Source organism: Danio aesculapii, chromosome 20 (genome assembly GCF_903798145.1).
Source record: "Danio aesculapii chromosome 20, fDanAes4.1, whole genome shotgun sequence".
Lineage (NCBI taxonomy): Eukaryota > Metazoa > Chordata > Actinopteri > Cypriniformes > Danionidae > Danio > Danio aesculapii.
Window position 1 is genome coordinate 31530032 of NC_079454.1, and position 23849 is coordinate 31553880.

A 23849-nucleotide genomic window follows, 5' to 3' on the forward strand; every position below is an offset into this window, starting at 1 on the left:
ATGTTCCAATCCAGAATAAGATATTTTAACACACACCGTGTTCTGTGTGGCCATGCTAACGATGTCATACACTCTTGATTTCCGGTTTGGTTTAATGGAAAACACTAAAGCTCCACTGTTTTCATGCCACGTCACGTTCATCTCTCATCAGCAATTGCTTTAGCGTCTCATTACGCATCGACTGCATTCAGCCTTACTCTTCTTTATATTCCCTTGGCAATAAGTCTTGTAGGACATAAGTGCGCATACATGGAGCTCAGTTCAAAACTGTTAAGTCCTGGATTATAGCTTTTGATATGGTCAAATTTTTGCTTCTACCTTCTAATGTACAGCTTTTGTTTATATGTACTTTATGTATCTCATGATGTAATAGTTATTTATTTGTACTTACTTAACTTCTTCTCTTTATTTGGTTTAACATTATTCTTGTTTTTTTTTTCAGCAATCTTTTAACTTTTGTTATGATAAAACAAGTGTACCTGGGTGGGGGGTGGGGATTCGGGGTTGTTTTACGGTAAAGTCATATGCTGTATCCTTTCTTTATTAAACAAAAACTGAAATAATAAAATCAATTGTTCACAAAAAAAGTCTTGTAGGATGTAATGAAGATGACAACTCCCAAGATTCCACACTCAGTCACAAACTCATTAAAATACACATTTGTTTGTTGTAAATACATGCCCTCTAGTGGTGAAAATTACATACTGTGCCTTTAAAATTAGTTCAATTATTATTATTAATTTAAATAATACAAATACATATTTTGGGGGAAAATCCAGATGATTAAAAAATTGCCCACACATTTATTTTAGGAAAAAACAATCCTTTTAGTTTTATAAATTTATATATTATTTAATATAAATTAAAATAGGTTTCAAACTGTTGATTTTAAGTACAATACATCTAGCTCTCTGATACCATTTTGATTCCCTCTCTAGGCCTATGTGCTTCGTGAAACAGCTGGAGATCCCAGAGTATGGGTACAAAAACAATGTTCCAACCAGCACTCCGCGATCCAACCTGGCCAAAGAGCTGGAGAAATACTCCAAGGCCAGCTTTGACTACAGCAACACTTATGAAAACCAGCCTCATGCTTACGGCAAGAGGTCCCTCATCCCGAAGAGCCACGGCCGAGACACTTCACCCAAAGGATATGATGGTAAGCTGGTCTCTCTTATTCTGTCATTGAAGCTGGTAAACCAGAAGGAGTCAGAACTGATCAAATGGCCTCAGTCTTGGGGATCAGATGGAAATAAGTTCAGAATTAGTTTTGTTCTGCCAGACTCCCTGGCTGTGTTTTCCATTAAAAAAAGAAATTCTTTTCTATTTGGAAGTGAAGGCTATTCTCTTAATAAAAGCTTTAGTTTGGATTTTTTTTTTTTTTGCAAGCAGTCCTCGAGTTCAGTGCTCCTTTATTGGAAATCCTCCGCTGCTTATTGGCTTCTGAAATGATTAATAACCAGGGTACACAAACCCAATGAAGGGATTTCCAATCTGCATTCAACACCTTTAATTGAATTATGGCTGGAAAGTTATTTCTGACTGTCAATCAAATACACATATGTGTAATTTTGTGAAAATATAAGTTCAAGTCAACAGGTTTTACCATATGTATTTTTCTATACATTTTTGTGGATGATCATTTATCTTGATTTATCATTTATCTAGATAGATAGATAGATAGATAGATAGATAGATAGATAGATAGATAGATAGATAGATAGATAGATAGATAGATAGATAGATAGATTAGTGGATGGATGGATGGACAGATGGATGTACAGATAGATGGATGGATGGATGGATGGATGGATGGATGGATGGATGGATGGATGGATGGATGGACAGACACATAGATAGATAAATCAGTGTATGGATGGATGGATGGATGGATGGATGGATGGATGGATGGATGGATGGATGGATGGATGGATGGACGGACAGAAAGACGGACGGACGGAACGACGGACGGATGGATGGACGGATGAATGGATGGATAGATGGACGGACAGATGGATAGACAAACAGACAGACAGACAGGCAGGCAGGCAGGCAGGCAGACAGACAGACAGACAGCTAGATAGATAGACAGCTAGATAGATAGACAGCTAGATAGATAGATAGATAGATAGATAGATAGATAGATAGATAGATAGATAGATAGATAGATAGATAGATGGATGGATGGATGGATGGATGGATGGATGGATGGATGGATGGATGGATGGATGGATGGATGGATGGATGGATGGACGGACAAATGAATGTACGGACGAATGGATGGACGGACAGATGGATGTACGGATGGATGGATGGATGGATGTATGGATGGATGGATGGATGGACAGACACATAGATAGATAGATTAGTGTATGGATAGAGTGATGGATGGACGGACAGATGGATGTATGGATGGATGGATGGATGGACAGACACACAGATAGATAGATTAGTGTATGGATGGATGGATGGATGGATGAATGGATGTACAGGCGGATGGATGGAAGGATGGATGAATGGATAGATAGATGGACGGACAGACAGACGGACAGATGGATAGACAAACAGACAGACAGACAAACAGACAGACAGACGGGCGGATGGACGGATGGATGGACGAACGGACGGACGGATAGATAGAAAAATGGATGAATGGATGGATGGATGGACAGATAGATAGATAGACAGACAGACAGACAGACAGACAGACAGACAGACAGACAGACAGACAGACAGACAGACAGATTTTGATTTATTATTATTATTATTTGGGTTTTTTTTTTGGTAATGTGCAGTTTTGTTGCTCTGCTGTCATGGTTTTGATAAATGAATGCACTTACATTAGTGAAGGAATCAAATTAACTGGAACGATTTTGTTCAAAATGCTTGCAGTTGATTTCACGCCCAAGCCAGAAATTGTAGAGATTTCCTGTCAACAGAATTCGGCAGGATATTTTGGTACGGTTTCATTAGCTGTGCTTAAAATAACTCATTTTCATTATAACTCATGGTTATTACATCAGGACAGTCTTGATTGCCCATAAGGAGCATTACAGCATGCCCTGCAGTGATAATATAGACAATGTTATTGAAATCAGAACACATCTCAGAAATTAAAAAGCATTCTTGCAAGTGATGTTACTTGCCTGTGTGCTTTATCAAAGAAATGCTGTTTTTGATAAATGAGACAAATGAAGAAAATTAAGCCTAAAATTAATGAGAATAACATTTAATTAATGTTAGGAATTAACTGCACTTCATTTAGACTCAGTTGGCAACATCAATTAGTTACACCCAGTTTAATTATAATGACAGCATTGCTATTTGTCTCAATGCAAAATGAGATGAAAAATAAGATCAAATGGGAGAGTAGAATAAATCTTCAGTAAATGATGGTAACTGCAGTTTAGCAGTCCATTTGTCACCTTGCATTATTGGAAGATACTGACAGTTACTTAGTCAATAACAGATGGTTTTCTCAGATATTTTCTCTGAATGCAGACCAGAGTTTGTCAAGGAATGTGGATTTATATCAAAATGAACTCTGTATGTTTGGAGGTCTTAGTGGCTGTTAACGTCTTTTCTCTGATCGGGTAACTATCTGATTTGTGAATGTGATTCCATTTACATTTGGCTACATAAATGTATTTGATTACAATCTTCAAATTCTGCACTATATATAAGTTTAACTACTGTAGATTACATCAGCAAAAGCATCATATACACCACATTTTAGTTGTTTATCTTATTTTCTAGAAACATAAGCTATATATCTTATTTGACATACAAATGTTTTTATTTGTAGAAGGCTTTGTACTTGACTGGTGTTTCAGTAAAACATCATCACAAGCACACAAGATGGGCTCTGCAGAGATCTTTTTTTGTCATACAGATATGTGCAAAACATCAATCAAAACTGTAAAGTGTTTACATACATATTTTTGTAATAACTTTCAGCTCCATTTACAATGTACACTCACCGGCCACTTTATTAGGTACACCTGTCTAACTGCTCGTTATCGCACATTTCTAATTGGCCAATCACATGGCAGCAACTCATTGCATTTAGGCATGTAAACATGGTCAAGACGATCTGCTGCAGTTCAAACCGATCATCAGAATTGTCAACAGAAAGTGATTTAAGTGACTTTGAACATGGCATGGTTGTTTGTGTCAGACGGGCTGGTCTGAGTATTTCAGAAACTGCTGATCTGCTGGGATTTTCACGTACAATCATCTCTAGGGTTTACAGTGCGCAAATGCCAGAGGCAGAGGTCAGAAGGGAATGGCCAGACTGGTTCGAGCTGATAGAAAGGCACCAGTAACTCAAATAACAATTCGGTACAACCAAGGTATGCAGAAGAGCTTCTTTAAATGCACAACACATCGAACCACACCGGGTGCCACACCTGTCAGCTAAGAACAGGAAACTGAAGCTACAATTTGCACAGGTCCACCAAATTGGCCAATAGAAAATTGGAAAAACGTTGCGTGGTCTGATGAGTCTCTCTGATGGTCTGATGCAGAATTTAGCATCCACAACATGAAAGCATGGGTTCATCCTGCCTCGTATCAACAATTCAGGCTGATAATGGTGGTTTAATAGTATGGGGGATATTTTCTTGGCAGACTTTGGACCCATTAGTACCAATAGAGCACTGTGTCAATGCCACAGCCTACCTGAGTATTGTTGCTGACCATGTCCATCCATGACCACAGTGTACTCATCTTCTGATGGCTACTTCCAACAGGATAACGCACCATGTCATAAAGCGTGAATCATCTCAGACTGGTTTCTTGAACATGACAATGAGTCTGTACTCAAACTCTACTCAAATGGCCTCCACATTCACCAATCTCAATCCAGTAGAGCCGTTTTGGGATATAGTGGAACAGAAGATTCACATCATGGATGCGCAGCCGATAAATCTGCAGCAACTGCGGGATGCTATGATGTTAATATGGACCATAATCTCTGAGGAATTTTCTAGTAACTCGTTGAATCTATGCCACGAAGGATTAAGGCAGTTCTGACGGCAAAATGGGGTCCAAGTAAGGTGTACCTAATAAAGTGGCCGGTTAGTGTATATATAGGCTATGACAAGTGCGAAATGCATCTCTGTTGTTAAAGCTGCTATTTTATATTAATTTACATTCTGATTTTATTATATAATGGTTAATAACTAGTCAAAAATAAAATGACACATAAAATAAAGTTAATAAAAATCTGTGGTGTTTTTTTGCAGAATTTGCATTGTTATATTTGACAATGGTACATAGCCTATAACACTCTCTCACGTCATGGTTATTTGTTTTACATTTTGGGAGAAGTAAAAATGTACATGTTTCAAAATCCAGATTCATATGGATTGCATCCCAGAACACCTCCTGAAGTGGTTTGAGGATTTAAATCTGCCTCAAATGCGTTTCTCTCTCACAAATGTATTTCATTCTTTCATTTTCACGATCAGATCCGATAAGGAAAAAGAAAACGCATGAAGTGACTTAGTGTAAACAGCCCATCCACAGTAAAAAAAAAACAGCAGCTGTGGTTGCCAAAATTTTAGCATTGAAAATATGGTACAAAACATAAAATACATTTCTAGATTTTACGGTAAACTACTGTATTTTAATAATTTATAGTATTAATTTAACAATGTTTTAAAGTACTAACATCTACACATTGTATCTGTTACACAATAAAAAGCATGTGGGGATGAACGATGAACCTCAAACATACTAATATTAGAAACATACTAATATATAGACGATTCTCTGTGTCATTCAAAAAACTAATAAACACACATTATACTAAAATAATCCATTAAACATTATTTATCAACACTAGATGTAACATAAACTCTAATGTATGAACAAAAAATTAAAAGCAACCATATTATATCAACAAACAAGCATTAAAAGTGAAGTGTCATGCAAGACATTTTAAGACAGTAAATGTATGGTTATTCACCATATATATTAAGGAAACTTACTGTTAAACAGATTTTTACTGTAGCACATTTACAGTATTTTACCATTAAAATCACATTTTTGGCCATGAATCCTACATATACCGTCAAATCATTTCTCCTCCTCCTCTCTTTTTCTGTCCATTCTGTCATTCTTCTGTCCATCTATCTCCCCCGTTCATTCATCCGAGTGCCTGTTATATATGTGCCTGTGTGCAGCGAAGCGCTACTGTAAGACCTCGAGTCCGGCCAGCAGCACCACGAGCAGCTACGCTCCCAGCAGCAGCAGCAGCCTGAGCTGTGGAGGAGGAGGAGGGGGAGGAGGAGGAGGGGGAGGAGGAAGCAGCGCCAGCAGCACCTGCAGCAAGAGCAGCTTCGACTACACGCACGACATGGAAGCCGCCCACATGGCCGCCACCGCCATCCTCAACCTGTCCACGCGCTGCAGAGAGATGCCCCAGAGCCTCGCCGGGAAGGGCCCCGAGCTCCTGGCACAGGTGAGGGTCTGCCAGCTCCTCTCTCTCATGCTCACCCACTTGCACTGCTAATATTCCATTCTCTCACTGGGCATTTCTGTGTTTCTCTGCAATGCCTTCTATGACTGTGTTTTATGGTTGGTAGAAGGTAGTGCACCAAAATGAGAGCATGCCACTTTGGAGTCATTTGGGGTAAACCCCTAGTCCTCGTTTTGCACAGGCTGCGATTTCACACATTTTTACCCTGATAGAGCCTAATGGTCTGAGGGAGCCATGATTACTTTAATGACGCATCAATTTCTGTCTGTTTCTATCTGTCTCCATTTTTGTCTGTCTGTTTGTCTATCTATCTATCTATCTATCTATCTATCTATCTATCTATCTATCTATCTATCTATCTATCTATCTATCTATCTATCTATCTATCTATCTATCTATCTATCTATCTGTCTATCTATCTAACTGTCTGTCTGTCTGTCTGTCTGTCTGTCTGTCTGTCTGTTCATCCATCTATCTATCTATCTATCTATCTATCTATCTATCTATCTATCTATCTATCTATCTATCTATCTATCTATCTATCTATCTATCTATCTGTCTGTCTGTCTGTCTGTCTGTCTGTCTGTCTGTCTGTCTGTCTGTCTGTCTGTCTGTCTGTCTGTCTGTCTGTCTGTCTGTCTGTCTGTCTGTCTATCTATCTATCTATCTATCTATCTATCTATCTATCTATCTATCTATGTGTCTATCTATCTATCTATCTATCTATCTATCTATCTATCTATCTATCTATCTATCTATCTATCTATCTATCTATCTATCTATCTATCTATCTATCTGTTTATCTGTCTGTCTGTGTCTGTCTGTCTGTCTGTCTGTCTGTCTGTCTATTCGTCCATCTATCTATCTATCTATCTATCTATCTATCTATCTATCTATCTATCTATCTATCTATCTATCTATCTATCTATCTATCTATCTATCTATCTATCTATCTATCTATCTATCTATCTATCTATCTATCCGTCTATCCGTCTATCCGTCTATCCGTCTGTCTGTCTGTCTGTCTGTCTTTCCGTCCGTCCGTCCGTCCGTCTGTCTGTCTCTCATTCTTATGTTATATCTATTATTCACTCTGTCATTCTAACAATCTATCTATCTGTCCATCAATTTCAATGGGTTCCGTCTTTAACTTTGGTTTATAATATTACAATATAGAAGGATTGTATACATTTTCAGCCTCTGTTAGAGTCAGGGTCATCATATGAACATAATGGAGCCATGATTGCGTTAGTGACACATTGATTTGGGACATAATCTGTACAGTGATAATGAGAGCAGCAGAGGAGGCTGACAGCTGCAGGAACACTGGGGTTAGTGGTGCCCCCCGTTCCTCTCTTACAGAGACAAGAAGAATTAATGTGGATTTCAGCTGCTGTAGTCCAGGCAAAGCCAGCTCTCCCAGCATCCCTCTAGGTACATAGGAAAGACAATGACCTCTCTTTAAGGACAGTAAGGCAGCAGGCTGGAGGGAGAGATGATGAGAATGGGAGAGAGAGAGAAAGAGGGACGGAGGTAGTGAGGAGCTGTAGGGCTCTATATATTCACTAATAAGCAGCTGTGCATGGAGATGTAGGGCAGCGCAAAGAAGATGCGCACACTCTTTGCTGTGCTATAGCTTTGCGCTGCCATCTACACTGTAACACATGAGCTGCCAGTTTTTCTTTCATTAAGACAGGTGTTTCTTTTTGGAAACATTAATTAACCTATTTTGTATGTTTTAAATCTGAAAAGGCAATTTTTTAAAATGGTTTAAGAGTTTTGTACAAATTGTGAATGAAAAATGTACACTGCCATTCAGATGATTTGAGTTAGTAACACTCAGGGCTGGCACCACTATCATTATGTTAAAATGGATTTTAATAGCTGTGAAACAGTCAATATAAGACTTATTTATAAGCACTAATATGTAGGTACACTGCAAAAAATGTAAGGTTCCACACAATCTATATTGTGTTGGGACAACATGAAGGAATTAAGTTAATTTATTAGTGTTTACAAATGTAAGTGGATTGAACATAAAATAATTAAGTTGCCCCCTAAAAAATACTTGTTTTAAGTTGTAATTTAAGTTGTTTCAGCTTATTTTATGTAAGTAGTTTAAACAAACAGCAAACGTTTTTTTTTTTTTGCGGGAATGGAATTTGGAACTGTAGTTGTTCAGATTGTAAAGATAGTAATCTGTACTTCGTGATACAATTTATGTTGTTGAAGCATCAAGATGTTTGATTTATAGCATGTTTAAAGTTAAGGAATGTACCATATTTTTTGCTGTTTTCACCCCTTAATGCCCCTTCTGATAAGACTTAGAAATGTAATTATTTGATCAAGCTATAAAATAAAATAAATAAAAGATTTCAAAGGAATTGTTTTCTAATATATTTAATAATAAAACAATTCCCATTATTCAAAGCTGAATTTTCAGCATCATTACACCAATCTTCAGTGTTGCGTGATCCTTCATAAATTATTAAAATATGCTGGCCATGTTTATTACATTATTAAGATGATTATTACATTGTAAACACTTATGTTACTTTATACTATTCTTGAAATGAATTAAAAGAGCAGCATTTATTTGAATAAGAAATCTTAGGCTACATTATACATACAGTATCTGTGTCCCTTTTGACCAGTTTACTGAATCCTTGGTGAATAATAGCGTTTATATTATTTAAAAAAACATAGTGACCTCAAATTTAAGAACAGTGTAGCATACATAAAGAACAAGATGCTTGTCTTATAATATGCTACACAGAGTTTGTATAGTACATGACAGGGGTGGCAAACAACTAACTGATAATTTTTTTAAGTACAGATACAAATACAGCTTGTTTTCACAAGACATTAATTGCTATACATGACAAAATCTGCAGCAGTGCTGTAAATAAGTCAAATGATGCAACTTTAATTATTAATGCAGTGAATAAACTACTGTTTCAGTTTAGCATATTTCAACACACGATTAATGGCTATGCTTGCTGGTTCAACAACAACAAAAAAATATGGTAATAGAAAATCTCTTTTTGAGATTCCCTATATGTCCTGTTATTTCTGAAATGCCAGTTAAGACCTAACAATATGAGCCTGTTTTTAAAATGATTGCTTTTATATAGATTTTCTTGGTGAATTGTAAATGACAATGGGTATCAGAACACAATAATCAATCTTTTTTTATTGTAACAAGCAAAAATATATCATGAAAATATGAAAATTGTGCATGATTTTAAATAAAATCATTAATCATTTATAAGCACACTGCAATTGTATATTAAAAAATATTTTTCTTTTTAAAATATTTTTATTTTATGACAGTAAGTTTAAAATATTGCTAACAATACAGTACAAAATAACAATACAGTGAAACTATTAATAATGAATAGTTATATAAAAGTAATAAATAAAAAGGTTAATAATAATTAATTTCCTCACCAATTCCGTTTTAACAAACATTAATTTGCGCTGTGTATATGAGCCATGTGTGTGCTTCTCAGCCTGTTTTTAATAGTTTTACCTCTTAATTATTCTCTTTATTCTTTCACAGAGTCCTGATGACAGAGACGGAGATGATAGCAGAGCTCTGGATGTGGGCCGGGTCGGAGGGATGGGGGAGGGCAGTGGGGGCACAGTCCTGACCCCACTGCAGCCCATGTCGCCCCAGCGGCAGGCCCTACTCAACAGCCACTGCTACCAGATGAGCACGGCGGACTGCTGGGACCTGCCTGTGGACTACACCAAGATCAAACGACTGGACGATGACCAGAAGGAGGTACTGACACCCATTCAGTCTAGCTGGAGACACTTTACAGTGAGTCAGTTTAGATCAATAGTGCCACCTTTTTGCAAACGTTGTTTGTCATAATGGAGAAGGGTATCAGTAGCTAAACTGATCAATATCCGGAGTAGCTATTAGAATTTAATTTGGTTAAATAGGGAATGATCTATTAAAGTGAATAATTGGTTAATAAAAATTTGTTCAATTTAAACAAATACCTTCTCTTTTGTAATAAGTCTAAATAAAGTAATAAAGTAAATAAATAAATTACAAAATTCTAAACAAACAAATGTGTACACAACCATTTTTTGAAAATGCTTTTTTAAAATACTGTTTAAATAAATAAATCTCTTGGTGAAATACAAAATCTCAAAAACGTTTGTGGGGAAAAAAATAGATATGTGTTTGTGTAATTGACAAAAAGACAATGGCGACTTACAGGACTACTCAGGCGCATAGTTTCTTTACAAAGTGACATCGCCATCAACTGACCCGACAAGTACAATACAGCTCTTTTAGTTGTTTTTGTGGATCTTTGTGAATAGGGATTGTTTCGACAATGTTGTTGCAAATGTGCAAAACATTTCAAAAGCCCAATGGAAAACATTTCTATTTTCAGGGCAACATTTGTCTTGTGAATGTATTCTGTAATACCATTCATTCCAACACAACAATGTAGGCTTAACCAATGGTGTGAGTTTGGGGGTGGTACTATCTGTTTATCCAACCAATAGCTGACATAGACTTCAAAAGCAGTCATTAATGGACCCTTTTCACAAGACATAATCTTAAATCCTGGACAGTTTTTAATATTTTGATAATAATAATAAAAAAATGTATGAACATTTATATGCATTTATACATGTATTATATCATCTTTGTGTCAAATTACAAAAAAGAAATTACCGCTTATGCAAGGTGTTTTTAACGCAGAGTCTATGGGGCTGAGAGTAAATCTGACGTTATTCTCTCCTCTGGCTGCCGTCATCAGTCTCACACTATTCTTTTCCTTTTTCTGAAAGTCTTGATAACATTTTTTTAATTATTTTTAGCAAATAGGATTTAAAAAAATTTTTTTTTGTACTCTTGATAGGATTGCATGGTTTACTGCTATTGTGATAGTATCGTGAGACTATGGCTCCAAAATACTGGTGGTGCCATTGTAGTTTGTAAACAGTGGTATCGTCATTAACAATCTATACCTAATGTTGCACATGGAAAAGTCACTAAAATGTTTACACATTTGTGCAACAAACAATTTTTTTATAGTCTGTGTTACGTAAGACTGAAAAAAAAAACAATAGATGAAAAACCCAAAATTGCAACAGGAAACGTCAAAAAAATGTTTTGACTTCTTCATATAGCTTACGTTTCTTTGAAAAATGTTCTTTTTGTAACTAATTTCGTTTGGTATAATTTGTATCTTTAATTTAATCTGTTTTTTGCTGGTCAGTTATCTACAAAAGAAACAAAAGAAACTAATACATTTTAGGTGAATTGACTTTTTTTTGAATAATATACGAATTATGAATTTAATTCAAGTAGGCCTGTTATAACATTTTAAAATTTAGTATTTCTGACCATTTTCTTTATTTCCTAGATTTGAGTTATGAATTACAGTATCACAATTCTACTTGGCATCATGATACTTCAGCTGGTATAGCATCGTAACATGAATTAATGGTATCAAGACAACCCTACTCTCTGATTCACTGCGCTCTAAGTTTACCCAACTATGACGACATCCGGTACTGAGAAACCAGGAAATGTGAAAAGGGTCTATTATGTTAGCAGTGAAACTATTAGCAAAAATAAATCCCCATTTAAATTTGAGTTTTGATTTGTTTTTCTCAGGAAACCTATCATTAGCACATTTTGTCCTGACAGTTTAAAGTCCACATGAACCAGTAGTTGCAGTTGGGTTTTCTGTTTTTTTTTTTTTTTTTCGTATTGTGACAAAGTTCCTAGAGAAACAGAATATTAACAGAATATTGTGGCTTGTTTTTTTTCTACTGCGAACTGATTGGATGTAGTAAAGTAGGCATTTCATTCAGATAGATCGGGAAAAGTGTTTGGAGAACCTAACAGACACCTGCTCCTGGCCTTTTTTTAGATTTATTTTTTTGGCTTTTTTGCCAATATTTGACAGGACAGTAGTTTGACAGGAAGTGAAGTGGGAGAGAGAGGGCGGTAGGATCGGGAAAGGTCTATGAGCCAGGATTCGAACTCCGGACACCACTCGAACGTCAGCACGCTAATCACTGGGCTATTAAGCCGACCCTTCTCACCATTTTTGTTTGTTGTCATAAAGCTCTGTCAAAACTGACAGTTGGAGGGCCGTGGTTAACATACTTATACCACACCAAAAAACTCAGAGAATTTAACTGAAAACAAACAGGAAGTGTAGGCTATTTTTAGATTTCAATTTTAGTTTACAAGGGCACACTATTTTTTTTCCCCAATGACCAGCACAAATTATTTACACACCACAAAACTAGCTACGTGAGCTAACAAAATCAGTATGGTTAGTTTAGATTTCATGTGTACTTTAATGAAACATTTTGCAGAAACTGACGATGAAAATTCTATCGAGCGCTGTTCAGGGCTGTTCATGACTTTATTCAACAGATATTTAGTTTTTATCTGCAATTAACTGGTTAACTGAAAGGCAGTTTGTAGATGAGTGGTAGTCATAGAAGGATTGCCGTTTACTGCTTGCGCAATCCGTAGGCTGAGCTTTCTTAGTGTTCCCCTATCTCTTTTTACTTTCCACCGCAGCCAAACAAAGGAACCCACGTGTAAAATAAAAATGTTGGGACACAATTTGGTATTTTCTAAATAGCTGCTTTGTCCTTGTGTAAGTCTTAAACAGTAAACCGACTGGGGAAGCTGTATTTTCTGGTCGTGATTTGAGAGGAGCGCTGCTCATTTTTTGAAAGACTAAAAGGACATCTAGTGTATAACACTGGTACTGCATGCCTATACTTCATAGGAGCTTATTGTTCGAAAAAAGGGATTTTTTCATCAAGTTAATTAATTACTCATTTATAAACTCACAGACTAAAACTGTTGTTATTATTTTTTCAAAAGGGAAGTGATGTTTTTAAATTATTGGAGAACTTACATTCATGCAAATTAGGTTGTATGATAGCTTTTGTTATGTTTTGTACTCTTTTGAATAACTTTGTAGCTTTTATATGTGTGTTATGTAATTACTAGCAGGCCATTGTATTGTTCTTGTTTTTTTATTCAGCAATGAAATCTTTGGCTTTCTTTCTTTGTGCTCATTTTTAGGATGACCTGGACCCCTTTCAGGATCTATTAGAGGATCAGCAGTATTCAGGAGAAGTGTCTCTTCCCAGCCCCAAACACAAATATGCTCCCTGCAAGGAGAGCAAGAAGGAGCTCCTCACGTAAGCATTGCATCTGTAGTGGATTACGATGGGATAATTTGGCATTTTTTTAACTGTGTCGTTATAAATGTTTACTTTTATTTAGCTGGAATGCATTTAATTGATCTAAAGTAAAGACAATGTTGCAGTTAATCTCAAATAAATTTTTTTGTCAAACTGAAGCACATTTAAAAACAGCAACAAGACTGAGTGCTGGACATAAAATAGCAATAATAATAAAACATGTTGAAATGAAAGAGAAATGACAAATAAAAATAGTACTGTTGACAGCTGTTATATACTTTTTCAAATAAGTAAGGATTTTTAATTTTCTATTTATCAAAGAATTCTAATACAATTTAACAATTATTTTCCAGTATTTTTTAGGTATAATAAAATCTAAAGATTTAAAAATGACAAAAAATAAAATATAAACTTACATTTGTTAATATTAGTTTGCTTCTTAAGGTAACAATGATGAATAAATTAATAATCTTTGTTCTTGTCATTGTTACAAAGACACGGAAGGTAGTGATGGTGGGGGGGAAAATGGGTGGAAAAAAAAAACTAAGTGATAAGAAAATATATATATATTATTAAGTTTTTGCGTTCTCTCACAAATCTGTTGTTTGACAAACACTTCCTGTTCTATATTTTAACATTTTCTCATATTTTTAATCTTAAAAGCACGTTGAAATGTCTGCATTCACTTTCTTTCCATTAAAGCTACGCGTCTATCATCGCCCTTCATACAGTATGCAACCTCTGAATCAGCGAATGCATGTATATGCGCTAACTGACGGACGCGCTCCTTATGATAAACTGATCCCAGATCAGCTTCTGTACACACCATTGGAAAAAAAAACTTAATGATAGTGGGATAGAATGGTAAAATACGGGAGAATCCCAGCAAAAACGGGAGGGTTGACATGTGTGAAGTGAACAGGAATGGTTTGTCAAACAGCAGTTCAAAATATATTTGCAAGATAACGCAAAAACGTAAAAAATATATATCTTTCTATCACTCAGTTTATTTCTCTAACCAATTTTCTTTTTTTTCGCACATTTTTTTCTTCTCTCAATTTTTCCCCACCATCAAGTGCCTTCTGGGTCTTTGTACATTGTCAGTACTAAAGCATTATTAAAATCAAAAGTTGCATCTGTTATTATTATTTAATGGACCTGAGCTAACATAAACTAAAAGTGAACAGTTTTAGCAACTGACATTAACAAAGATGAATAAATACTGTAGTAAATATATTGCACATTGTAAGTTAATGCATTACTTACATTCATTAATACATTTACTTTTCAGCTTAGTCCATTTATTAATCTGGGGAATGAACCGCCAACTTATCAAGCATATGTTTTACGCAGCAGATGCCCTTCCAGCTGCAACCCATCACTGGGAAGCATCCATACACTCTTTCACATATATATACACTACGGACAGTTTAAGCTCACCCATTTCACCTATATTGCATGTCTTTGGACTTGTGGAAGAAACCGGAAACCTTCTTGCTGTGAGGCGACAGCGCTACCCACTGCACCACCATGTCGCCTGCATTACTTACATTACTTAGTAAAATATTACCAATTTTAAATTTACAAATGCCATCCACTATTTAAATACAAAAGAGTTCAGTCAGTCATATGATCTAAAGGGTAAAAAAGTATGTGATGTTAAACTACAAAAACTTTTATACATAAAACTAACCTTAAGTACACCTTTAATCATGCTGCTGTACTAATATGCCAAGCCTCACACCTCTAAAACCCCCTCTTAAGGCTATCAAGTTGCCAACTGGCTGACAAGGGCATGCGTGGCATGATGACATCCAACTCCCAGGATCTGAAGTAAGTCCCCGCTCCCTCGTGTTTACACGCCACCTCAACTGACCCTCCAAATGAGGTTATGCTAATGTTTTTTTGTCATGTTTTCGTGGCTTGCAGGTGTCCCACTCCCGGCTGTGATGGCTCTGGGCACATCACTGGCAACTACGCCTCGCACAGAAGGTGAAGATTCACAAATATGCACATTAAAAACTTGATTTAGTACCTTCACATAACTTTCTGGCCACCAGTGAAATCAAAGAAGTGCAATGAGGAGCCCTTGGCCTTTTTTTTTTTTTTTTTTGGTAAATGTGTTTCTTGCTCTGAAGTCTGTCAGGTTGTCCCCGGGCAAAGAAGAGTGGCATTAAAATAATGCACAGTAAGGAGGACAAGGATGACCAGGAGCCAATCAGGTGCATTTTTTTAAAAACTATTTAAAGTAAACAGAACTTGAATGTTGCTTATTGGGGGATTAAAGTTGAAATTTATCAGTTGTAATGAGGATAAGTTGCATCCCAAATGACACACTATGCACTAATGCCAATTTATATAATCAGCCATATACAGTGTCGGAGTTTAGTATCATCCTCAATGAAACACTAATGTTGTTATTATTAAATGTAAATTCAAACCATTGAAATAAAAGACCAAACTACCAACTAGTACCTGTCATGAGAACAGCCACATTCACCATCGGGAGGCAGCATAATCAATTACGTAGGAGAATTTTGCTTTCACAGTTTTAATTCTCAAAGCATAACAGCTCCTCCCCTTCCACTGGTTGAATAAGTTTTTATTGGTTGAATAAGTGCATCATTCTTGATTCTAAAGTGCAATTATTCTTTTTAGAATTTTCAGTACGCTATTTATACCACAATATTATCTAAAATAGTGCATAAGTATGGGATTTGGGACGCACCTTCGGTTTTCAGTCACTTGATGCAGGCGCAGGGCAAAACATCAAAATTTCTGCAGTACAGACTAGAGTTGGCCCTGTAACTAATAATATGTTCGAACAGTACTTCTTATCTTATTACAGTATGTCCTGCCAGCAGTAATTTGTTACTCTACTTGTTATATTGCTTTTCCCTACAAAATTGGTAATTGTGTCCTTTCTCTCCTTCTGAAAATTCACCACGGTTTTACTACAAATTAAACAAAATAGGTTATAGTAATTAAGCTATAGTAAACAGTAAACAAATGAACCATGTTTTTTTTTCTACACTAACAATAGTTTAACAATGACATTTGTGGTAAAACTGTGGTTACAAATGGTAACGAGTTACACAACACCATATAAAATCATATAGTAAAAGAAATAGTTCACCTAACTGAAATTTCTGTCATCATTTACTCTCTCCTTGTTCCTAACCTCTTTGACATTCTTCTGCTGAACACAAAATAAGATATGTTGAAGAAAGCTGGAAACCTGTAACCATTGGCCGCCATAGTATTTGTTTTTCCTACTTTGGAAGTCATTCGTAACAGGTTTTCAACTTTCTTCGAAATATCTTCTTTAGTGTTTCACAAAATAAAGAAACTTTTAAAGGTTTGAACCACACAAGGGTGAGTAAATAATGAGTATTTTTTCTTTTTTGGGTAAACTATGACTTTAATGTTTATAAGGGTGCTTAAAAATTAGATTTAGCATTTGTGCCTCTTTGTTTTGAGTATTTTACTTGAGACCAAAACAGCTTTCTTAGTAGTGTTATGTTTCACTTCTGCAATATGCAGCATTTATAAATCAAGGAAGATCATTCGCTTATGATTCCATTGCCCATATTATGTTTCTCTTCCTGTGACCAGATACCAGTTTACTTTTACTTTCTGCTTTATAGAAACCTAGAGAAATGTTTCTACACTTGAAATATTGAGCTAATTATCTGATTGTACACTTTGATTTTCATAACAATACACAATGTTTATATGTCTTATTTCATGTTGCAATTTGGTTCTATGATAATGTTTTTTATTTTGTTAAGAGACTTTTGAAAACTGCTGCATATTTCCAGTTACAAAAATGTATACCTTTTTCTGTGCAATGGTGGTGATGTCACAGGCATTCGCCATCTTGAAAAATTAATCTAGACATTACTGGATTTTAAATCCAGGTTGAGGAAACAAAAAATTTAGGTAACCCTTTAAAAGAAGAAAAACTAAATTATGTGAACAACTGCCAAGAGTTGGATTTTTTGTGATTCATGTATCAGTCCCTCCAGGCATTTTTGTTTTATATCTGCAGCCTAAAATCTCTGATTTTATTATGGCTTTTCTCAAAAATTCTCATTATTTGCTTTAATTCTTGTGTTTTGCTGTGAAAATCTTAGCAAAATCTTGGAGGTACTGATATATAGCACTGACTGCAGTGCTATACAGTATCACTAAAAATAGCCTGGCATTTAAAGTGCTTAATATGGCTTAATATGTGAAGACAGTTATATTAAAGATCGAATTCAGTACTGTACGCACTTTATTGACGATGTGTAATATATAGAGGCGAGTGTAATATACATTGAGTGTCCACAAAAACTCAAGAACATCTGCATATATTAAGCCATATTGAGCTTTTTTTTTAAATAATGGTTTTCTATGGGAAAGCATGCAATTTAGCATGTTGTATTTATATTCTGGGCAAACTCTGTTACAAATATGGAGCATTTAATAATTTGGTATTTACATCAAGTTACATTTGCATATGTATAATAAGTTAATTAATAGTAAGTAAAATGTCTAAGTGTTTCAAATATTTTGTAAAAATAAAATTCCAAAAAAATAACTGAAGTAATGTTTCATCACCATTCATTATAGCAGGTATAATACAAAATGATTAGCCCCCCCCCCCCGTAAAATTAAAATTCCTTTTCCAAATATTTCCCAAGTGATGTGTAACAGAGCAAGTATTTTCTGGTCCATTTTTCTTCTGAAGAAAGTTTGGCTGGGGAATTAAAGCTAAGGTCAAAATTATTAGCACCCTTAAGAATTTTTAGAAGTCATGTACTGTCATCATGGCAAAGACAAAAGAAATGAATTATTTAAAATAACCTATTATGTTTAAAAATATGTTGGAAAAAAATCTATTCATTAAACATCACTTGGGAAATATTTGAAAAAAGACAGTTCCATACGAGGGCTAATGACTTTGTTTTAAACTGTATATTTGTGGAAAAAAGAAACAATATACTTATTCTGACTTGTACTTTATTAAAATATTATTTAAATAATGGTTAATATATGATTAATTGATATTATAGTTATTATTATTATTATTATTATTATTATTATTATTATTATTATTATTATTAATACTTATGCTTTAAATGATTTTAAATTTGATGTTAATTTAAAATTCCCCTTAATCCTGATTTTATGTGAAAACTATGAAATTGTAGAAGAAGCATTATAATGTATGAATGTGTGTAGAATAGATGGTGACTCTCTCTTGCTGAACTGGTCTCCACTGTGCCCAATGTCTCCAGGTGTCCAGTGCCAGGCTGTGATGGCCAGGGTCATGTGACAGGGAAGTATGCCTCCCACCGCAGTGCATCCGGCTGCCCGCTGGCCGCCAAGCGTCAGAAAGACGGTTATGTGAACGGAGCGCCTTTCTCCTGGAAGTCGGGCAAGACAGACGGCATGACCTGCCCCACTCCAGGGTGCGACGGCTCAGGCCACGTCAGCGGAAGCTTCCTCACCCACCGGAGGTACATGAGTATCTGAGCCTTTCTCTGCTAGACTGTCAAATAGTAAGAAATCATTTTCTCAGTATGCTTGCATTGTTTTTCAATACACAAATCTGATCTCCTTAAAGGGTTAATTCACCCAAAGATTAAAAATCTGTTATTAATTACTCACCTTCATGACATCCAAATCTCTGCCATGAGACCTTCATTCATTTTTAGAATACAAATGAAGATATTTTAGATGAAATCCTGGAGCTCTCTTAGCATCCATAGACAGCAATGGGCCAGTCATTCAAAGTCCAGAAAAATACCTGTGGTTCAATCTGATTATTATAGAAATATTGACTTTATTCCACTTTATTCTCCTCGGTGTCAGTATATTGTGCGTGTTCAAAAAGGTACTGTGTTTTTTGTGTGCGTGTGTGGTTTTTTTTGGTACAGTATATACTTCAGTTTTCAGCAGTGTTTCTTAGCTACATTCCTTGAGAACCACCAGCTCTGCACATTTTCCATGTCTCCTTAACCAAACACACCTGATTCAGATCATCAGCTCGTTAGCAGGCACTGAAAGACCTGTAATAGGTGTGACAGAGAAAGAAGACATCCAAAACATGCAGTGGTGGTGGTTCTCCAGGAACGTGGTTGAGAAACACTGCTTTACAGTGCTCATGAATGTGCACAATATACTGACACTGAGGAGAAGAAACTGTTAAATAAAGTCCTTATTTTTGTTTTATAAGCACACAGTAGTATGCTTGTAGCTTGATAATATTCTGATTCAACCACTTAATGCATATGGTCTGTTTTGAGGATGTTGTTTGGTACCTTTCTGGGCCGAATGAGTCTGTACCATTGCTGTCTATGGAGAATCACAGAGCTCTCAAATTTCAGATTCTAAAATGATCTTAATTTGAGCTCTGAAGACACACAAAGATCTCAGGGGTTTAAAAAGACATGAGAGTGAGTAATTAATAACAGATTTTAACTTTCCTTTTAAAGCACAATATATTTAATAGGGAAGCAAGACAGTGTTATTGTTAACTTAAACTAAACCTGTTAAAATGTATTGTTTTTAAATAAGATTGAAAAATGTCATGTTTTTTACACGTCTGTAGTCTATCCGGCTGTCCCCGTGCCACATCTGCTATGAAGAAAGCCAGAATGACTGGAGTTGAAATGCTCACAATCAAACAGAGAGCAAGTAAAGGTGCATCATTTTGTATTATACTACACTGTAAAACCCAAAAAGTCAAGGTAACTCAAACCATTTGAGTAAACCAATTTCAAAAAACCATTTAAGTTCAAAAACTAATCCTAAGAGTAATGTGAACTTAATCCATTTGAGTAAACGAAGCAATTTGAGCACAATAAAACCCAATAAATGTAGAGAACTCAAACCAACTGAGTACTGTAAAACTCAATATAATTTAAGGAAACCAGTTGCTACAAACCATTTGAGTTAAAAAACTAATCTATATGAGTACTGTGAACTTACTCAATTTAAGTTAAAGTAATGAGGTATTTCATTAACTCATTAGCTTCAACACTGAGTTCAAAACTCTTTTCAAATGAGTAGAATTAACTTTCAGTAAATTTTGCGTTAACTACACTCATTTCATTTGATAAAGTTGACTGTTGGGTTTATCACAAAATGAAATACATTTTATTTCCCATCAGTTCCATTTTATTTAATACCACATTCCTCTTCAGGCATCGAAAATGATGAGGAGATTAAACAACTGGATGAAGAAATCAAAGACCTGAATGAATCAAACAATCAAGTAGAGTCAGACATGATCAAATTAAGGACTCAAGTGAGAAGATTCACACACATCTTCCACATGCGCCACATATTAAAGCACAGAAATACCAATGCATCTCTCCTTCTCCCATCAGATCACAACCATGGAGACTAACCTGAAATCCATCGAAGAGGAAAACAAGGCCATCGAGCAGCAGAATGACTCACTTCTGCATGAGCTCGCCAACCTCAGCCAGTCCCTCATCAACAGCCTTGCCAACATCCAGCTTCCTCACATGGTAAGTGCCTTCAACTAGCGGTAAGAAAACACCAGTGACCACAAAGTCAAATGTTGGATAATTATTTACTTAAGAACAGATATTCAAGTACGTTAACACACCACCTACGCTAAATGTTTATGGGCGTAGAATAGCCTGAAAAAGCCAGGGCCTGAGTCTGCAAAGCGACAGTAGGGATGAAATTGCGGTTTCTATTGTTTCTCCCATCTGCTTCTTTATGTCTGTTGTTGAGTTCCTCGCAGTTCCATATGCTTCTGTGCTGAGGTCACTTCCCTTTTACCGACCATCGTAGAAAAAACAACCTCCACTCCAATGACTGCTTTTCAGTTGAGTAACAACATGGCTGCTGTGGATCAGTTTCTACCGATGTGCTGAGAATCACACATGTACACATTAAGACGGGGCACGATTGGAAAAGCCCCGTTCAAATGTGGCAGCCATGTTAGTAAACAACTGAAACATGTCTTCGTGAATATGGCTCCTGAATTCTTCACCCCCACTGTTGTGGATGGATGTTATTTAGAGTGTTCACGAGGGTCCTCAAACTGCACTTTAAGCAGACGACTGTTGCCTGTTCATGTGTCATGCAGCTCAAACAGAACTCGCACCGTGGGGAAAAAAATGATGTTCTTCTTCAGCATTTTTTGGCTTGGGTTCTTGTGCTTATGTCTAAAGCTTTTTTAAATGGAGATTCATTTACTTCATGCACAATTGCGATAGATTTATTAAACAGGGAAAACTCTGTAATCCTGAAAAAGCGTAAATGGGAGTGCAAACAAAGTTGTGCTGGTGATCTATTGAGCAGATTGTACACAGACACAGCAGTTCATTTCCATAATGACCAATGCAATTTACCAAGAGCAGTGCAAATGAAAAATAACATGGCCTGGTTATCGATATGTTTAGGTAGCATCTTCTTCTGGCATGACTAATAAATGAACACGAACGGAGAGATTTTTTTCTTCTACAGCAGCTGTCACAGCATTTCAAGCTCAGTATGGCTTGAGATATTCCTTTTTGGGGGCATTAATGATGCAAATACTAGTAAATCATCTTGCATGATTAAGTACCTTCCTTAAAGAAAGCTTAATGGGATACTCTTACAAATGCATACTCAATTTGGTCATATAAATGAAATAATTTGGACAGAACTGTGTGTGGGTCTAATGTGTCCACAGTCATACTGGAGTGATATAAAGACAATAAGTCTCATTTTAAGAAATTTTCTTAAGTTAAAAATAGGATCCAAATCCCTGCAATTTAGAGGCCCACCACAACGTGATGTAGGAGTGCGGTTTCCCTGCCCACCAAATTGATAGACAGCCACGTATTTACATGTCTCTGTAGTAACGGGTATAATCATATCCACAAGGCTGGACTTGCGCAAAGCAACCTGGATTAAAAGATCTGTTCAGCTCTCTGTGATCATCTCTCAAGAATGAGTTTAAAACGTATTTAAAACAGTGCATGTTTGTAATAAAGACAGTACAATTACTGTAAATCAACACCATAGCCACATGTCAGTACAATTATAACAGAAGATGCTTCAATCCCGGTTTGTGGATGTTAAATCAGGTTTATTTTGTACATTAACATAACAGATATGTATAAAGCAGTGTATATTAAGTGTATCCTGTCACATTTGCTGTGCAAAACAGTGCAAAGTTAAACATATGTATGCATGTGGATGTGTGTGTGCACACAAACTTTGTGACGATATTGTGTGTGACTCATCGTTGCAGAAAGGCTTGAATTAACTCCACAACATACATCCAATACTGTAGTAAGGGAGATCTTCTTCATTCTTGTCTGTCACTGTGTTGCTTATGCATGAGACGCAGCAGGTGTAGACTACACCCATCAGAGCAATACAGAGTGATCTCTGTGGCTCTGACATGACCGTGAAAATGGTGGGTAGGGAGAACTAGCTCATTTGCATTAAAGGCACAGGTAACAAAAACAGCTATAGTGTACTAACAGCTCAAATTTCCCATATTCACAAAGATATAATAAATAATTTGATGGGTATTTTTTAGCTGAAACTTTACAGAAGACACAAAAGACTAATCTTAAATCTTAAAAAAGGGATTAAACTAGGTTCTCTTTAAATCACAGATTTTAATTAAATGTGACAGTTTTTTAACTGCCATAAAAGCTGTTCATAAATCTATTCCATGTCTTGGGGTGGGGGTGAGGAGGGTCAGAACAGGTTTACCATTCAAATTAAGTTTATTCATCTGACCTCACTTTTTCCCTAAAAACAAGTCTTAATATCTTAGAAGCTGCCATGAAAATGAATTTGTGAGTTGTTCTGTTGTGATGCATATCCAAATGTTCCATAGAAATATGTATGGTCCAATTTAATTGTGACCTGAAGTCTTATTTTCTAAAACAAAATGTAAAAGTATCAAAATTAAGTGCAATACAAAACAGTCTGTCATTGAATGAGGTCACAAAACTAATCTTGTATTTCTTTCTGACTTAACTCACACTTTTAATATTAAACTTACAGAATTTTTATGGTTTTATGGTGATTTTTCAAGGAAACAAGACCTATTTTTCATCTCAACTAAATGTTGATAGTCTTGAGAATTTATAGATATTTGTACTTGAAAACGAGACCGAAATAT

General features: G+C 35.8%; 1 protein-coding gene across 3 annotated transcripts in view; it reads left to right on the plus strand.

Moving 5' to 3' along the window:
- Nucleotides 1–23849, plus strand: part of myt1la (myelin transcription factor 1-like, a) — a 122780-nt gene that overhangs the window by 93617 nt on the left and 5314 nt on the right. For 2 of the 3 annotated variants that reach the window (XM_056481681.1, XM_056481682.1), the window contains exons 11-21: nt 939–1159; nt 6189–6466; nt 10047–10271; nt 13572–13690; nt 15458–15526; nt 15623–15685; nt 15832–15915; nt 18979–19200; nt 20295–20386; nt 20890–20993; nt 21076–21219. In XM_056481681.1, the coding sequence (XP_056337656.1) occupies nt 939–1159; nt 6189–6466; nt 10047–10271; nt 13572–13690; nt 15458–15526; nt 15623–15685; nt 15832–15915; nt 18979–19200; nt 20295–20386; nt 20890–20993; nt 21076–21219 (1621 nt within the window). The remainder of the gene's footprint in view (nt 1–938; nt 1160–6188; nt 6467–10046; nt 10272–13571; nt 13691–15457; nt 15527–15622; nt 15686–15831; nt 15916–18978; nt 19201–20294; nt 20387–20889; nt 20994–21075; nt 21220–23849) is intronic. The other variant, XM_056481683.1, reaches the window with a different exon arrangement.